This window comes from Dasypus novemcinctus, chromosome 21, assembly GCF_030445035.2.
Source record: "Dasypus novemcinctus isolate mDasNov1 chromosome 21, mDasNov1.1.hap2, whole genome shotgun sequence".
In the NCBI taxonomy this organism is placed as follows: domain Eukaryota; kingdom Metazoa; phylum Chordata; class Mammalia; order Cingulata; family Dasypodidae; genus Dasypus; species Dasypus novemcinctus.
This window is the reverse complement of record NC_080693.1, coordinates 35,450,796-35,467,783: the sequence shown is the minus strand read 5'-3', so window position 1 is coordinate 35,467,783 and position 16,988 is coordinate 35,450,796. Positions and strand designations below refer to the sequence as shown.

The window sequence follows — 16,988 nt, the reverse complement described above, 5'->3', positions numbered from 1 at the left end:
CTCCGCCCGGCTCTCGAGGCAGGTGCCACGAGAAGGTTCTGTAGGGTCCGGCCCAGCCAGCTCAAATGCCACTGTCCCCTGGGCGGCCAGACCTCCTGTTTCGGTTCCCCAGGGCAAAACTGCAGGTGCCCTTGGCGCTCGGTGAAAGGGACACTCAGAGGTGTGCGGAGGAGGAAAGGGAGACCCCCGAGAGCCAGGTCCCCTCTTCACAAGCACCACATCGGGCCCCGCCTGATCTCCGTAGGCCCCGCCTGCTCCCTCAATCTTCCCCATTCCCAGTCCTTCCCGTCAGCCCAGGCCGCGCGCCCCGGCTCGACCCCTCCCCTCGTCCCGCACCCCTTCCTCGGTTCCTCTTCCGCAGCTCCCCGCTAGCCGTCCTCGCCAGTCCCCTCGCCCCCCTCCTTCCCCTCCCGCACGCCCGGTTGCAGCGCGCGCCCCTCCTTAGTCTTCGTCCCCCCCCCCCACCCCCACCCCGCCATGGCCGGAAGTCCCTCACCGGCCTAGGAAGAGGGCGCAGAGTGCAATCAGCAGTAAGGCCAACAGCACGGAGAAGAGAAGAGGCATTTGGCCCCGGCTCAGCCCGGTCTGGCTCCGGCCCGCCCAGCCGGGAACCCCTTCTGGCTTCGCACGGTACCGCCGGGGACCGATCAGCCGCGCGCAGAGCAGCGGCTCCGCGCGAGGAGGTGTCCGCGCAGCGCCCGGCCTGCAGCAGCCAGTCAGCCACCCAGCTGTCTCCCTCCCCGCCCCGAGGGGCGCTGGGGTTCCGGCAGGGCCGACTGTGCTTGCGCGAGGCGAAGGCGTGGCTTCGGGAGGAGAAGGCGGGGCGGCGGCATCACGCGCCCGCACACCCGCCCCGCCTCGGGCGCTCTGAGGTCCGCTGGACCGCCGTGCTCTGACCCCGAGCCCCTGAGTTGGCGATGTTCTTTTTAACCGCGGAGAAGCCACTTCAACTCTTATTTCCCTGAGGAATTATAGTCTGCATGGCTGAGGAAGTTATACCCCTAGGTCAAATGCAGTGACTGAAAATTATTAAGGAAGCAGTCCCATTCATTCCATTCACAAAAGAAACCAGTTTTTAATAACACTGTGTTGACCTAGTGTTTGCGCAGCACCACTCTGGGCACTTTGCTGGGGAAAATTTAAGTATGCGTATACACGAATTGGATATTGGGGAGGGCGTTATGGTACAGAAGTATACTGTTCTTGCCTTTCAGCAACAGATCATTTGGGATGCAAACGTAATTATGTGAAATACCACTGTAAAATGAGAGAATTGGACAAAGGTCCCTTCCAACTTTACAATGATGCTGTAAATCAATATCCAAATGAGGATCTACTTAAGCTAAAGAAATCCTGAGGACTTCAAAGTATTATGGAGTACTTCATGTCCCTTTGCGGTCACCTATCCTAATCTCCACAATTATCTTTCAAGATTGTATTGAGGGAAGCGGATTTGGCTCAACGGAGTGTCCCGGCCTACCACATGGTAAGTCCAGGGGTCAAACCCAGGGCCTCCTGACCCATGTGGTGAGCTGGCCCACGCACAGTGCTGATGCACAAGGAGTGCCCTGTCACGCAGGGGTGTGCCCCGGGTAGGGGTGCACCACATGCAAGCAGTGTGCCCTGTAGGAGAGCCGACAAGCATGAAAAAAGTGCAGACTGCCCAGGGTGGTGCTGTACACATGGGCAGCTGATGCAACAAAAAGAGACACAGATTGCCAGTGCTGCTGACAAGAATACAAGCGGACACAAGAACACCACACAGCAAACGGACAGAGAGAGCAGACAATGGGGGGGAGGGAAAGAGGGAAAAAAAATTTTACTGACTTTTTTTTGGTCCCTCAGATAAAATCCTATTTCAACTTTTACATATATGTTGCTCAGCATAGCTTTTTGCCCTCCAAGTGGTTTCCTTCTTTGTCTAGTACTTTGTCAGTCATTTCACATCTCTCCAAGGGCTCTACCAGATTGTTTCAAGATCTTATTTCTCCAGCACTAATTTTATTCTTCTTGTAATCTGTAGACTCCTTTTTAGGATAGGTCCTAGCTGCAAAACCTCAGAGGCCCAACAACTCAGCAAAAACCTCTGTATAAAGCAAGAAAAATTCCCTTGCCAACACATATCCCTACTCATACTCATGTATATATACAATCTCATTTCCTTTTTGCAGCTAAGATTCCTATCACTTCCTTCTCCCCAAACTGTTACCACTCCTACTCTCAACCATACCATAGCCTATTATTTATTTCTCTCCCCTCCCCGCCCTCCAGTTATCTGCAGTGTCCATTTGCTGTGTGTTCTTCTGTGTACACTTGTATTCTTTGTCAGAGAAACTGGGAAACTGCATCTCTTTTTTGTTGTTGCATCATCTTGCTGCATCAGCTCTCTGTGTGTTCAGTATTACTCCTGGGTAGGCTGCACTTTTTTGCACTGGGTGGCTCTCCTTACAGGGTGCACTCCTTGTGCACATCAGCACTGCACGTGGGCCTGCTCACCACACGGGTCAGGAGGCCTTGGGTTTGAACCCTGGACTTCCCATGTGGTAGGTGGACACTCTATCCATTGAGCCAAATCCACTTCCCCATATCATAGCCTTAAATGTTGATTTTATCAAATATCTACTTCTTTGTAGAGAGAGCTCAATGCAATTGAAGGAGAATTTTTTAAAAAAGGTTGAAAGATGGAACTCAACTAGATCATGGACTCAATTTACTGAAATCACAAGTCCCTGGGAAGGAGAACAGGTCTTGTAGGTCATAGGCCATGTCTGACACAGAGCTGATATCCCTGAGTGTTAAAAGTTAACTCCTTAAATTAAATAGAAAAAAAAAGTTTCTAAAGATAAAAAGCCTTCCTTTTTGGTTGAAACCCAAAGGATGGCAGCCACCTCTAATAACCTTTATCATACTTTACAGATAATAGGAACAAACATTTTGGAACTGACCTGCAGAGGAAAGCAGAAAATGAGGTGGCTGGAGGACAAAACATGCTTTCTACCCATCTTTTCAAAGATATCCCTACACTTGTCCAAAGAAAGGGGTTGGGTCTTCCAAAACTAAACACAATTGATGTATAATAAGAACATAAGTCACACATACTTGGGTTCCTATTCCAAAATTACTTACAAGCTTTAAGAATTCAATTTAACTTTTCTATTCCTCTTTGGTAAAACTGTAATACCTACCCAATAATATTTTTGTGAAGATTAAATGAGGTATGATCTATAATACAGTGTCCAGTATTTAGCAGACACTGAAAAAATATCAGTTCTTCTTCTACCCCTCCCCGTTCTTCCACTTACAGTAACAGACTCAGAGAATAACATTTTCTTGGCTATTTATTAAGCTGTATTCTTTGAGGATCTTTAGCTGTACTTAGTCAAAAATTTCATCTAATAAAGATGAGGTGCTTGAGGGGAAGTAGAAGTAGAGAAAGAAAAGGTTTGGATGCAAGTAAAGCTCTTAAAAGGGCTCACACTGCAGGTTCCTAGCATTTGAAAGAGTAACAGCAATGGCTCTTAGGACTTGAGGATTAAGCAGATCATGAAATGGCACACCTATCAAATAACGACACAGTGACTAACAAATTCTTTTTATCATTTTAGAGAAAGACCATAGGGGAAAAGTCACACAAATTAACAAGCCATCATGTCAAGTTCCTGAGGAGTGAAAATTTCTCAGCTAGGAAGGATGTTCCCCTCAGTTTATCTTGTCAATATGAATAAAAAGTATCTACCCTTTCACCAGCAAATCCTGTACTCAGAAAACACTGGCCCAAGTCTGGGAGAGGAACCCATCTCTCAAGCGTCAACGGCTGAAGTGTGCAAACACAGCCACTGTTTTCTGTTCTGCATATTCATCTCAGTGGTGCTATTACCACTGCCCAGCAAGCATGTGGCAGAGATCCCAGGATGACGCAGCAGTAGATGTCTATGAACACTGTGATGAGAGTGGCTCAGGCCTTCAAATTCATAGCTCTGCATGGCGGGTATCTGTCTTCAGCCACTCACTGGGCTTCATGAAAATACCTTCCATGGCCTTCCAGTAGTTGTTCTGGCTTGGCTGGGCCATGCCATGTACCTCTTTTTGCCCACTGATTGGTCGACCATATTGTTCTCCTGTGACAGAGAGCAGTACCTCGGTGGAAGAATGTTTGAACCGCACCTCACCATCCCTCACCCAGTAGGGCCCATTACAGAGCACTGTCCAGTCATCCAGATAATCACCTTCACCTTCCTCACCGAAAGCACTTACTTCCTGAAAGACAAAGAAGGTAGCAGTGTTAACATAGCTGACACATAGGCTTAGAAAGGGGGGGGAACACCCCCCAGTGTGGGACATGACTCCTGCGGTTGAGCCTCCCTGGCACCGAGGGATTACTACCAAGTACCAGCTAATGATGTAACTAGAAAATGACCTTGAATAAAAGGGTCAACTCGGACCAGCAGAATATCTCAATCTACATATATCAGGAGTTAAAAATGCTTTTTGACCTGAATCAAAGGGGGAAATGGAAAGGACAAATGAGTGTATATGGCTATGAGTCTCCAAAAAGAGCCAGGAGGTTATCAGAGGGATTGCCCTTATGCACACCTCAGTAGAGTCCCAGAGACAGATAAAGTAGATACAACCCCAGGTATTGGTTCTTCTGAGGGCTACAGAGACCCACAGGTTCTATGGTCATGGCAGATGGAGTTCAGTGCCATGTCAGTTGGCCCTTCTTTGGAGTTTGTGTTTCTGTGTGATGGAGCTGGACTCAGATGTGATCTTTGTTCACAAGCCTCTCCTGTTACTTTTACCAGAACTATAGCTGGTGCTGGGGTTTAATGTATACCCAGGGGACCTGAATCTCTGGACTGACCATGTGATAGTGAGGTCCTGAGCCTCAATAGACTTCAGCTCCTACACTCTGGTTTACTGGACTTACCCCACTCAGCTAACATGGAGGTGAAGAAGGTCAACCATCACACCAGGGAGCCAAGAGTGCCTACAACTGAAAGCAGGAGGATTGCATTCAGCATCCATGTGGAATCTAAGCCCCCTCTTGATATAGATGTGGCATGGATACAACCATTCCAAGGTCCACAGGATGGAGGAATAGGGTATGGATTAGAGTGGACTTACTGATATTTTATTCATGAACTCTTGTGATTAGTAATCGAAGAAAATGTGACATTGGTATGGAGAAAGTAGCCATGGTGGCTGCTGGGGGTAGGGAATGGGAGGAAGAGATGAGATGTGGGGGCATTTGCGGGACTTGGAGTTGTCCTGGGTGGTGCTGCAGGGACAGTTTCCGGACATTGTATGTCCTCCCATGGCCCACTGGGTGGAATGTGGGAGAGTGAGGGCTGTGATGTGGACCACTGACCATGAGGTGCAGCGGTGCTCAGAGGTGTATTCACCAAATGCAATGAATGTCTCATGATGATGGAGGAGATTGTTGTTATGGGGGGAGGAGTGGGGTGAGGGGGATGGGGGGGTATATGGGGACCTCATATTTTTTTAATGTAATATTAAAAAAATAAAGACAAAAATAAATAAATCTAATCTTAAAAAAAAAAAAAAAAAAAAGAAAGGGGGGGAAACAACGTGAAGGAAAATAAAGCTAACCCAAAAATGAAAATTGAGAGGCTTGCCCGTGTTGTTTAAAAAAAACACAGGGAAGTGGATTTGGCCCAACAGATAGGGCATCTACCTACCACATGGGAAGTGTGGGGTTCAAATCCAGGGCCTCCTGACCTGTGTGAACAGCTGGCCCACACACAGTGCTGATGTGCGCAAGGAGTGCCCTGCCACGCAGGGGTGTCCCCCATGTAGGAGAGCCCCATGTGCAAGGAGTATGCCCTGTAAGGAGAGCCGCCCACTGTGAAAAAAGTGCAGCCTGCCCAGTAATGGCACCACACACACGGAGAGCTGACGCAGCAAGATAACACAAGAAAATGAGGCACAGATTCCAGGTGCTGCTGACAAGAATACAAGCGGACACAGAATACGCAGCAAATGGACACAGAGAGCAGACAATGGGGGGGGGGGGCGGGGAAGAGGAAATAAATAAATAAATAATAAATCTTTAAAAAAAGCACAAACAACATTATTGGGAAAAGGGAAAAAAATAATTAAAAGATACAAAGGTCATGTAATTGCCACAAGATTATGGTCCAAGGTCCAGGGGAGCAGGTATAGCTTAGTGGCTGAGCACCAGATTCCCATGTACAAGATCCCGGTTCAATCCCCGGCTCTGGTACCTCCAAAAAATAAAAACAAAATTTTTTTTTAATTTTTAATTTTTTTTTTAAAGAAAAAGATTATGGTCCAGGGAAGCAGATGCGGCTCAAGCAACTGGGCTCCTGCGTAGCACATGAGAGGTCTGTGGTTTGGTTCCTGGTGCCTCCTAAAGAAGACAGCAAGCTGGCGCAGCAGCAGGCACAGCAAGTTGATATGATGCAACAAGACACACAAAAAGAAAAATATAATGAGAGACACAAAAAAGCAGGGAGCAGAGGTTCCCAGTGCCTCCTAAAGAGGACAAGGACAAGCAGGACAGCGAGCTGGTTTGCCATGCTGATGCAACAAGATGACACAAGAAGAAAAACATGACTAGAGATACAACAAAGCAGGGAACAGAGGTGGCTAAAGCAATTAGGTGCCTCCTTTCCACATCGGAGGTCCCGGATTTGGTTCCCCATGCCTCCTAAAGAAACAAATTAAATGAACAGACACAGCAAGTACAAACAACGAGGGGGTGGGGAGAAATAAATCTTTAAAAAGGAAAAAGACTATGGTCCAAATATTCATTTTTCAATTAATCCTATATTTGCCTTATGAAATATTCTCTATTAGTCTTAAAGTACTTTATAACTATTGTTATTTCACTTTAAATATTTCTGCCTCATTCCCTTAAGAAGATTTTAAGTGACGTGGGGAGAAACAACATAAGGAATGGGGACAGGATCTGCAGACAGGCAGATCTGGGCTTGAATCTCAGCTTGATTTCTTCCTGTGTAGCTCCTGCTCCTCTATAAAAGGATGACAACATCACCTTATAAAGTGTGCAAATTAAATGAGATAAATACGAATGATCAAAACATACCAGGTTCCCAATCTTCCACTCCTCCAATTATATTCCCTTTAAGGCCAAATAATCAGAGTTTCTATCACAGCAATAACTAAAATGTTACTAATTATTTTATATTCATATAAAAAATGTTTTTTAAATACACCTTAATAGCTATATAATTTCAGATGATAAAAAGCAGTCATTTGGGAAGTGGATTTGGCTCAACTGAGAGAGCATCCACCTACCATATGGAAGGTCCAGGGTTCAAAACCAGGGCCTCCTGACCCAAGTGGTGAGCTGGCCCATGTGGTAGCTGATGCACACAAGGAGTGCTGTGCCACTCAGGGACGTCCCCTGCATAGGAGAGCCCCACGCACAAGGAGTGCACCCTGCAAGGAGGGCTGCCCCGTACAAAAAAGCGCAGCCTGCCCAGAAGTGGCGCTGCACAAACAGAGAGCTGACGCAGCAAGATGATGCAACAAGAAGAGACACAGATTCCCAGTGCCACTGACAAGAAGGCAAGTGGACACATTCAGCAGACAAGGGGGGTGGTGGGGAGGGGAGAGAAATAAATAAAAAATAAATCTTAAAAAAAAAAGCAGTCATTCACAAATGGATGGAGTCTGTATCACTAATGGGAAAAGAACATGCACATAAGCACTAAACTCTAGTTGATAAAATTGTGTCCCATAGGAGTATGGGTTTAACAATTCTGATACAGCTAGACACATATACTGGAATTGAACAATTAAGTAAATGGATGGTGGATGGTGAGAGCTAGGTTTCTCACCATTGGAGAGAAAATTTACAGATAAGCAGGGGAGGATAGAATGATTCAGGTGGTAATGGATTAGAGTTGGAGACATCGGTAAGAACTCATGTTTAATTTACTACTGATATAAGAGGAGCCAATGTGGCTCAGTGGTTGAGTGTCAGCTTCCCACATATGAGGTCCCGGGTTCAGTCCCCGGCCCCAGTACTTCAGGGGAGCAGATGTGGCTCAGGCAGTTGAGTGCCTGCCTCCCACATGGGAAGTCTGGGTTCGGTTCCCAGTGCTTCCTGAAAAAAACAAAAACAACAAACAACAATCAAAACAATAAAACAAACTCAGGGAAGCCAATGCGGCTCAGTGGTTGAGCGCCGGCTTCCCACATACACGGTCTGGATTTAATCCCTAGCTTCCATACCTCAAAAAAAAAAAAAATTTAACTATAGATACAAATGGTTACACGTAGAAATATTTATATATATGTTTGTGTGTATATATATATAGGCTAGTATACAAACGTATATTTCTTTGCTCTGTTAGCTGAAAGGACCTAAAAGAAAAGACACTCCAATAGGGAATAAGCTCCCCTAGGGCCCTGATCTTGCTTTCTAATACCATTCTCCAATAAAAGGAAACAGGGCTCCTTGGAGAAATTGCTGAATCTAGGAAAGATACGAGAAATATACAGATAAGCCTGGGGCATCTTACAGCACCAGAAAGTAAGAAACTGCTCAAAACAAACCAACCAGAAAACAAAAACAAAACCCCAAATGATGGGGGCACGTCAAAGTGACATGGGAGCCAAGTGAAAGAGCTCCCAATGGCCAAAGCTGGCAATTTGAGAATTGGACTATAACCCGAAGTATAAAATATCCATGAGACTATACTCATATAAATAAGTAGTTAAATAGAGGAAAAAACAACTCTTCCATGCAGAAGAATTCCAAATAAATTATGCAGATATTCCACCCTCAAGAAGGGGATGCTTAACTCTCCACTACTGAGGTATGGACTGTACACAGTGACTTCCTTCCAAATAGTACAGTACAGAAAGGGGGGAAATAGAAAAACATCAGACAAATTTCAATAAAGGGGCAATCCATAATATACAAACAGGACTCCTCAAAACTGTCACAGTTATCAAAAACAAGAAAAGCCTGAGAAACTGTCACAAATAAGAAGTGCCTAAGGAAAAAGGCTGATTAAACGTAATGTGGTATCCAGATGGGATCCTGGAACAGAAAAAGGACATCAGCTAAAAAACGTAGGAAATCTGAATAAATGAAAGACATCAATTAATAATAATGTATCAATATTGGCTCATTTATTTTAACAAATATACCATACTAAGGTAAGATATTAATAATAGGGAAAACTGTATGCAGTGGGGGAAACAGAATCAGGGGTCCATCTACCATGAAAGCACAAGGCTTAAAAAAGTAGCACAAGGGAAGCGGGTATGGCTCAATGGATAGAGCTTCTGCCTACCATATAGGATGTACAGGGTTCGATACCCAGGGTCTTCTGGCCCATGTGGCGAGCTGGCCCACGTGGAGAGCTGCCACACACAAGAAACGTCGCCCACACAGGTGTGCCCCCACGCAAGGAGTACAGCCCCATGAAAGAGAGCAGATCGCCCAGGAATGGTGTCACCCACAGGAAGAGCTGACACAGCATGATGATGCAACAAAAAAAAGGGACACAGAGAAGAGATAATATGAGACACAGCAAACTAGGGAGCTGAGGTGGAGCAAGAGAAGATCACCTCTCTCCCACTCTGGAAGGTCCCAGGATGGGTTCCCAGAGCTGCCTAATGAAAATACAACAGACACAGAAGAACACACAGCGAATGGACACAGAGAGCAGGCAACAGAGGGCAGAGAGGGGGGAGAAATAAGAAAGAAAAAAAAAAAGTAGCACAATACCTAATTCATTTTTCTAATTTAGAGGTTTCCAAAGGATAACCTATAGAATGGTACCTCATAACAATGGTGCTATCATTAGTTCACATTATTAAAAAGCAATCACTTTTATTGTAAATTTGGAAAACACAGGGTTTCTTTATTATAGGATTTACCAGAACTTATGATATAAGCATATATCTATCCTGTTTTTCCTTTTCATTTCTTGATTTAGTCTAAATGTAAAGTCTCCATTTTGACCAGCAACAATGCTCCTTACACTTAAGAGACAGAGCCATTTCTCCAAGTATGCACAAAAGAGAACATCTACATCTGGAAAAGGACAAAAGAGCCAGGAGATCAAATGACAACCCAACTGAATAATGTACAGAACAGCAATGATCCATTGTATGCCATCTTACCTGGTTTCCAGAAAGAGGTGAGGTGAAGTGGTGACTATGGAGGTTTCGGCCAGTATTGACGTGTGTCAGCCGGATGGGCTGGCCACATTTGACAGGGGTTCCCCTCTCACACACTGTGGCAGTCTTCCCTCGTATCCTCCAGTAACTATTGCTGTCATCCACAGAAGTTACACCTGTCACTGACTGTTGCCCACTACCTACAATAGAAAAAAGAAAGGAGAATGAACTCGACCTGACCCTTCTCTTTCCTAGGCCAGTAATGCGTCCTGTGTCACAGAGAGGCATGAAGGGGCAGGAAGGAAATGCAATGCTTTGTAATATTTTTTCTTCTAAAACATTAAAATATATATGAAGAATACCAAACACATTTAGGTAGTATTAGTTATTGCATGATAAACTATACTTAAGAGCTTGCACCAGAAAGCACTAGATACATAAATATGTGTGGTTTTTGGAAGCACTGCGAGTGCTTACCTATATATACAAGCCTGTATAGTTCCTAATAAATGCCAAGTATCTAATCACATAATTTTAACATGTTTGTAGATTATTCAATATTAATTGTGCATTACAATAAAAAATTTTATCACATTTTACAATTAAACTAAGACCACTTTTTGCTATTAACTTTAATCCACAGCTCCTGCACTCATGTGAATGGTCTATCAAAATGTTATAAAAGTATTCTTTTTAAAAACTTATTTGTTCTTTTTTTAGATTTTTTATTTGTTTCTCTCTCCTTCCCCCCCCCCCCCCCCCCGCCCCAGTTGTCTGTTCTCTGTGTTCATTTGCTGCGTCTTCTTCTTTTGTCCGCTTCTGTTATTGTCAGCGGCACGGGAATCTGTGTCTCTTTTTGTTCCATCATCTTGTTGTGTCAGCTTTCCATGTGTGCGGCACCATTCCTGGACAGGCTGCACTTTCTTTCGCGCTGGGTGGCTCTCCTCACGGGGCACACTCCTTGCACGTGGGGCTCCCCTATGCGGGAGACATCCCTGCGTGGCAGGGCACTCCTTGCGCGCATCAGCACTGCACATGGGCCAGCTCTACATGGGTCAAGGAGGCCCGGGGTTTGAACCACGGACCTCCCATGTGGTAGATGGACGCCCTATCCACTGGGCCAAGTCCTCTTCCCTATAAAAGTATTCTTGACCAAATTTATGGTTAATGCTGCCTTAGGTGGTGTAGTTCTGCAGATTTAAAGGTACTGGGTTAAACACATAGCTACAGCCTTAAAAAAAGGAAAAATATACAAATAATCATTGCTAGCTACAGCTAGCTAATGTGTATTGAGCACTTACAAGATGCCAGGCTCCAATCCAAGCCCTTTGCTTGAATATTCTTATTTGATATAAATATCTGTTCTCTGAACTAGGTAATTGGAATCTCAGAAAGGCTGAGGTAGTTATACCCTAGGTCACAGAGCTCCAACTGACAGAACTGGTTCTAGAACTAGTACTCTTCGTCACTCTACCACATGGTCTCCCACAAAATTCCTCCTTCCTCCAATTTTACTTTTTTAAAAGTTCCCCCAAAGCAGGCTACCCTGACATACATGCCAGAAACATTCTCCTCTCTTGATTTCATTTGCTACCAATTCTTCGAATTAATCCCATATTTCCCAACACTTTTCTCAGATACTCATGCCTGCTTCTCCTAGCTTTGCCTTCAGTTTGATGATTCTAGCAGGTCACAGTTCTTTTTTTTTTTTGAGGTAACAGGGCTGGGTATTGATCCTGGGACCTCATATGTGGGAAATTGAGCCACATATGGCTCCCTCGAGTTGGTTTTTTCATTCGTTTGCTTGTTGTTTTTGTTTTTAGGAGGCACTTGTGACCAAACCCAGCACCTCCCATGTGGGAAGCACGCATTCAACTGCTTGAGCCACATCTGTTCCCCTGGCCACAGCCTTTTTTTTTTTTTCACTTTTTTTTTTCCTTTGGTTTGGCCACAGCCTTTTGTGTGTGTGTGTGGATCTGTTTTTTTTGACTGTCTATACTATCCCATTGATCTACTTCTTATTCTTCCATCAATTCCACAGTATTGATCACGGTATCTTCTTTTTTTAAAGATTTTTTATTTATTTCTCTCCCCTTCCCCCTCCCCCATTGTCTGCTGTGTCCATTCGCTGTGTGTTCTTCTGTGACCACTTTTATCCTTATCAGCGGCACTGGGAATCTGGGTTTCTTTTTATTGCATCATCTTGTGTCAGTTCTCAATGCATGAGGTGCCATTCTTGGGCAGGCTGCACTTTCTTTAGCGCTGGGTGGCTCTCCTTACGGGGTGCACTCCTTGTGCGTGGGGCTCCCCTACACAGGGGACACCCCTGTGTGGCAGGGCACTCCTTACACACATTAGCACTGCGCATGGGCCAGCTCCACACAGGTCGAGGAGGCCCGGGGTTTGAACCACGGACCTCCCATGTGGTAGGTGGATGCCCTATCCACTGGGCCAAGATCACTTCCCGTGGCCACAGCCTTTTGATGACTCTTCCCTTAACACATGATGCCCTGTAGTACAGTTATCTGGGTGAATGTCCAGTAATTAAACTATCAGCCCCTCTTTATTGGCTTTTTTTTTTAAAGATTTAGTTATTTCTCTCCCCTTCTCCCCCATTGTCTGCTCTGTGTCCATTTGTTGTGTGTTCTTCTGCATCCACTTGTATTATCAGGTGGCACTGGGAATCTGCATCCCTTTCCTGCATCATCTTGCTGCATCATTTCTCCCTGTGTGTGGCGTGCCACTCCTGGGCAGGCTGCACTTTTTTTATGCAGGGTGGCTCTCCTTGTGGGACGCACACCTTGCACATGGGGCACCCGTACATGGCGGAGCCCCTGCATGGCACAGCACTCCTTGTGCACAGCAACCTGCACATGGACCAGCTTACCACACGGGTCAGGAGGCCCTGGGGATTGATCCCTGGACCCTTCATATGGTAGATGGATGCTCTATCAGTTGAGTCATGTCCACTTCCCTCTGTATTGGCTTCTTACACTCAGTCCACAATGACTCGGGGAGGACAAAAAGGTAAACCAACTCTCCCTCTTTACTTCTGGTTTACTGCCTTACAGCTTTCCTAACTCATGGGCTATACTTTCTGAATGCTACATTTTCCCTTTCCATTCAACTCTCAATTCCTCCAGCCTTATACTTTGACATTACATTCTATCTCTGACCCACATCCTTTCCTATCAGTAGTTCTTAGACAGTTGTTGATGATCAAGACAAAAACATTTGTATTTTTAACAAGTTTCTCAAGTAATTAAAACTGTTATCCTATTGAGAACCACACTTCATCATGGGCAATCTCATCCACTCCCATCATATCTTCAACCACCATCTAGACCAGGGATTCTTAACAAGGGGTCCGTGAGCTTGAACTGAAATTCAAAAAAACATTATTCTTGTGGAGAAGTGTTGGTGCAGGTGTGATATACTTACTAAATAATACACAGTAAAGTACGAACTTAGTAAAGTGTCCATGGTTTTAACCTGACTGGCAAAGGGGTCCATGGAACAAAAAAGGCTAAGACTCCCTTATCCAGACAATGATATACTTTAACTGTGTACTTCAGGCTCAGCACAGATCTCTCCTCTGAAATCCAGACTGAATCCTGTTCCCAAATCTGGCTGTCCATCAGAAGCACCTGAAGAACTTTTTAAATCTATAGATTCCTACTGATAGGCCTCTCCTCCACCCCCATTCTGATTCAGTAGATCCAAAATATGAAACCAAAACAAACAAAAAAAGTAATAACCTGACACACAGGTGTTCACTGGATGGTTGCTAACATCATTAAGACATCCCAATAATGACAAACCCAGTTCCTTTCCTAGTCTAACTGAGCAAACAGGCTTTGGGAATCATAAATCACAGGCTGGCCCACTGGAAAAGGACTTCTTCCTCTCTCAGACATTAGCATTAACAATAATCCAAGAGAGAAATCTGGCAATCATCTTAGATGCCGCACATCTCACTTGCTAAACTTCTCTCTCTCTCTCGCTTTTGTTTTCTTGTACTTAGCTTGACTTGTTCACTACTGTAGCTCCTGTGTCTATAACAATTCTAGACACCTAGGAGTTCATTAAACCTATGCAGAATGAATGAACCTACAAATATGAGCATTTTAATTTCATACAGTAAAAAGCCCTCTAAGTAGCTTCCTCTCCAATTCCTGTGACTATTTTAGTTTAAACCCTTTACAGGAAGGAGGTTATGGTCTACACGAAAAGGAGCCAAAGGGGAGTGGATGTGGCTCAAACAGTTGAGCGCACTTCCCACATGGGAGGCCTGGCTTCGTTCGGCTCCTGGTGCCTCCTGAAAAAAGACAAAAACAAACAACAAGCAAAAGAAACGAAAAAAGACCAAATCAGGGAAGCTGATATGGCTCAGTGGTTGAGCGCCAGCTTCGCACATAAGAGGTCCGGGTTCAATTCTCGGCCCCAGTACCCTAAAAAAAACAGCCAAAGAATATGAGTTGAAGAACAATTTTAAGATGCAAAAGAGCAGGAAGGAAAGCCGGTTATGGTTATAAAGTGAGCTTTTGGCACTTCAGAGATAAAGCACCTAGTGTAATTTCTACATCTGTCGCGCACTGAGAATGTCAGCCTGGAGAAGATGAAAAAAGACTTTGAAACTAGACAGATACAAATCGAACCCCGCCTCTGCCATTCACTAACTGCAAGACTGTGAACAAATGATTTAATTTCTCTCCGTTTTCTTATCCGTAAAATAAGGATAATAGTATATACCTCATAGGAATGTTAAAAATTGAAAACCTGTGATTAAGATAACGTCAGTCAACTCAGTTATCCCGGATCTCAACTTCTAGACCTCAGGACGCTCCTCCTCTGATTTTCTCTAGGCCCCACTTGCTCCAGAGCCTACAAGTACCGGACCCGATCCCCCGCAGTACCTGACCCATAGCGCACGTCGTGTGAGTGCAGTCGGACGTTGTGGCGCGTATTGAGTAGCTTCACCACAGAGCCGCAAGTAACGACAGCCAGATTAGACGCTCCGACAGCGCCCCACAGACCCCAAAAAAACAGTAGAGTTACCACAGCCATCCTAACTTGATCCCGGAGACCCTACTCTTAGAAGAGAATCCGGCCCCTCCCCGGAACCGGAAGCTGCGGGCGGAACCACGGAGAGGAGGAAGTGAAGGAGGCCGAGAGCTGGGCTTTATGGTTCTTTTGGCTAGAGCGACCTGAGAAACTGGTTGGGCCTGGTTACTTTCGATCTCCTTTCTCCATTCCAGGGCTCTGTGACAGCTGCCTTCTTGACCCGCTTCTGTCTACTTTCCTCCCGCCTTGCCCTGGACGAAGGCCCCAAAAGCCCAACGGGAGTAAAGGGGCAAAAAATGGCCCGCCCACTCGCAGTGACAGAGAGCCGGAAGTGACGTAGCACGTTGACGCAGCAGCGGCGGCGGAGGTGGCGGAGGGGCCGTGCGGTGGGTCCGTACGATCCTTCCCAAGTCTCGGTTCGAAGACTCCATTTTCCTCGGTGGGGGTTCAGCGCGCCGGAGAAGCGGCGGGAGCCAGGCAGGTAATGCTCGGACTGGAGAGCGGGTTCCTCGCAAGGGTCAAGTCGGGGAACCAGGCCCCTAGGGCCTGGACTCGTAAGTGCAGAGGCATTGGGGAGCCTTATGCGGTAAGAAGGGGCGCCTGGCCTTCCCTGCCCTATGGAGGGGGGAGGGAGGAAATCGTGGTAGTTGCTCAAAGTCTCAAGGCTTTTCCCAACCCGGTAGCACCGGGAACCAGTGAATTGGGGCGGCCTGTTAAATCAGCAGGCTTCCTGGTATCCCGTCCTTCTCTCTGCAGTTTCAGAAAACTGAGCCATGCAGAAGGATTGGGAAGGGAAGGGACCTGGGGCTTCTGAGCTGGGATTAGGTGATCGAATTGTTTGCTCTGGGGAGGTTGAATCCTACAGAGCTTCCAGTGCCTGTGCCATCAGGGTAGAGGGCAATGCCAGATCCCAGCTTTTTCCATGTTATTGAATAGTAAAATTAGAACTTCTTGTAGGTGTCTTTATTACTCAGCCTTTTCTAAAGACTTCTTGTAGAAGTACCTAAAGCCCCTGAAGCCCGTCCATTGCCTATTGACTCGTTTGCTCAAATATTTGCCAAAGGCCTATCACGAACATCAGAGTGGACTGTCAGGACCTTCTCTTCTTCCAGTGTCTGTCTTCCTCTCCTTGAACCAGTTGGAGCAATTCATTTCCCTGCATTGTTGCAAGAACTGACACTTATTTTTCTTTAAGGGGAGGTCTAAGCTCTCTGCAAATGCTTCGTGGAAATTCACTGCAGTGTAAGAGGTAGCAAGGGAGTATTAAGCCATATTGCTGCTGTTAATGAAAATGGAGTGAGTTTGGTAATTTGGTTAATTTCTTGGGGGGGGGTGTAGGAAGGGAAGCTTAGTTCTTGTTTGGCTGAAAGTTACCAGTTTGTAAATCTTAAGCGTATTACTTACAAAAACATGTTTGCACCCTGATTACCTGTGAATTTAGGGACCTTTTCCATGACTTCTGTCCTTCAGCTAATACAAGTTTTTATTATTTTGGTTTGTGTGGCAACTAGATTAGATTTAGCATAATATACTTCCTAAGAGGTTTTAATCTCATCAAGAGATTAATCATATTAGGAAGTGGTGAAGTCTGCAGAGGCTCAGCCACATTTTACAGATCTCCCTCCCAAGGTCTCCTTCACAAGAAAGGAGATCTACCAAGTATAGCAGAAACAAATGGTGTTTGAAGACATTTGCCCTTGCTCCTATATTCTTGGATTCAATAAATGGCAACACCATCAGAAACTTGCATCTAATCCTCCGCCCCTTCTCCATTATTC

The 16,988-nt window shown here is 45.5% G+C and overlaps 3 protein-coding genes across 7 annotated transcripts in view; 1 reads left to right on the top strand and 2 right to left on the bottom strand.

Annotated features, from left to right (window-relative positions):
• The window catches only part of BLTP2 (bridge-like lipid transfer protein family member 2), a 28,388-nt gene extending 27,604 nt beyond the window's left edge, over nucleotides 1-784 (bottom strand). The window contains exon 1 of one of the 3 annotated variants that reach the window (XM_071210477.1): nucleotides 497-784. Coding sequence is in view for 1 of the 3 variants with exons in the window: in XM_023585613.3 (XP_023441381.3) it covers nucleotides 497-564 (68 nt within the window). In the remaining 2 variants the exon portion in view is untranslated. The remainder of the gene's footprint in view (nucleotides 1-496) is intronic. The other 2 variants (XM_023585613.3, XM_071210476.1) reach the window with 2 other exon arrangements.
• A 3,051-nt stretch (nucleotides 785-3,835) lies between these two features.
• SDF2 (stromal cell derived factor 2) lies at nucleotides 3,836-15,286 on the bottom strand. Its single transcript, XM_004449929.5, has 3 exons — nucleotides 15,063-15,286; nucleotides 10,150-10,346; nucleotides 3,836-4,257 (listed from the first exon to the last, which is right to left on the bottom strand). The coding sequence occupies exons 1-3, from the start codon at nucleotides 15,211-15,213 to the stop codon at nucleotides 3,970-3,972; spliced, it is 636 nt and encodes a 211-aa protein (XP_004449986.2). The 5' UTR covers nucleotides 15,214-15,286; the 3' UTR covers nucleotides 3,836-3,969.
• SUPT6H (SPT6 homolog, histone chaperone and transcription elongation factor) overlaps nucleotides 15,266-16,988 on the top strand; it is a 31,054-nt gene continuing 29,331 nt past the window's right edge. For 2 of the 3 annotated variants that reach the window (XM_004449933.5, XM_012520928.4), the window contains exon 1: nucleotides 15,266-15,691. The gene's annotated coding sequence lies outside the window, so the exon portion shown is untranslated. The remainder of the gene's footprint in view (nucleotides 15,692-16,988) is intronic. The other variant, XM_012520933.4, reaches the window with a different exon arrangement.

What these genes read in the sequence shown, in the direction of transcription:
- SDF2 (XM_004449929.5), bottom strand. Translation starts at nt 15,213, where the DNA reads ATGGCTGTGGTAACTCTACTGTTTTTTTGGGGTCTGTGGGGCGCTGTC. An exon ending in CGACGTGCGCTATGGGTCAG is followed by an intron (nt 10,347 to 15,062) that starts GTACTGCGGGGG and finishes TTTCTATTGTAG; the next exon opens with GTAGTGGGCAACAGTCAGTG. An exon ending in CACCTCTTTCTGGAAACCAG is followed by an intron (nt 4,258 to 10,149) that starts GTAAGATGGCAT and finishes TTTGTCTTTCAG; the next exon opens with GAAGTAAGTGCTTTCGGTGA.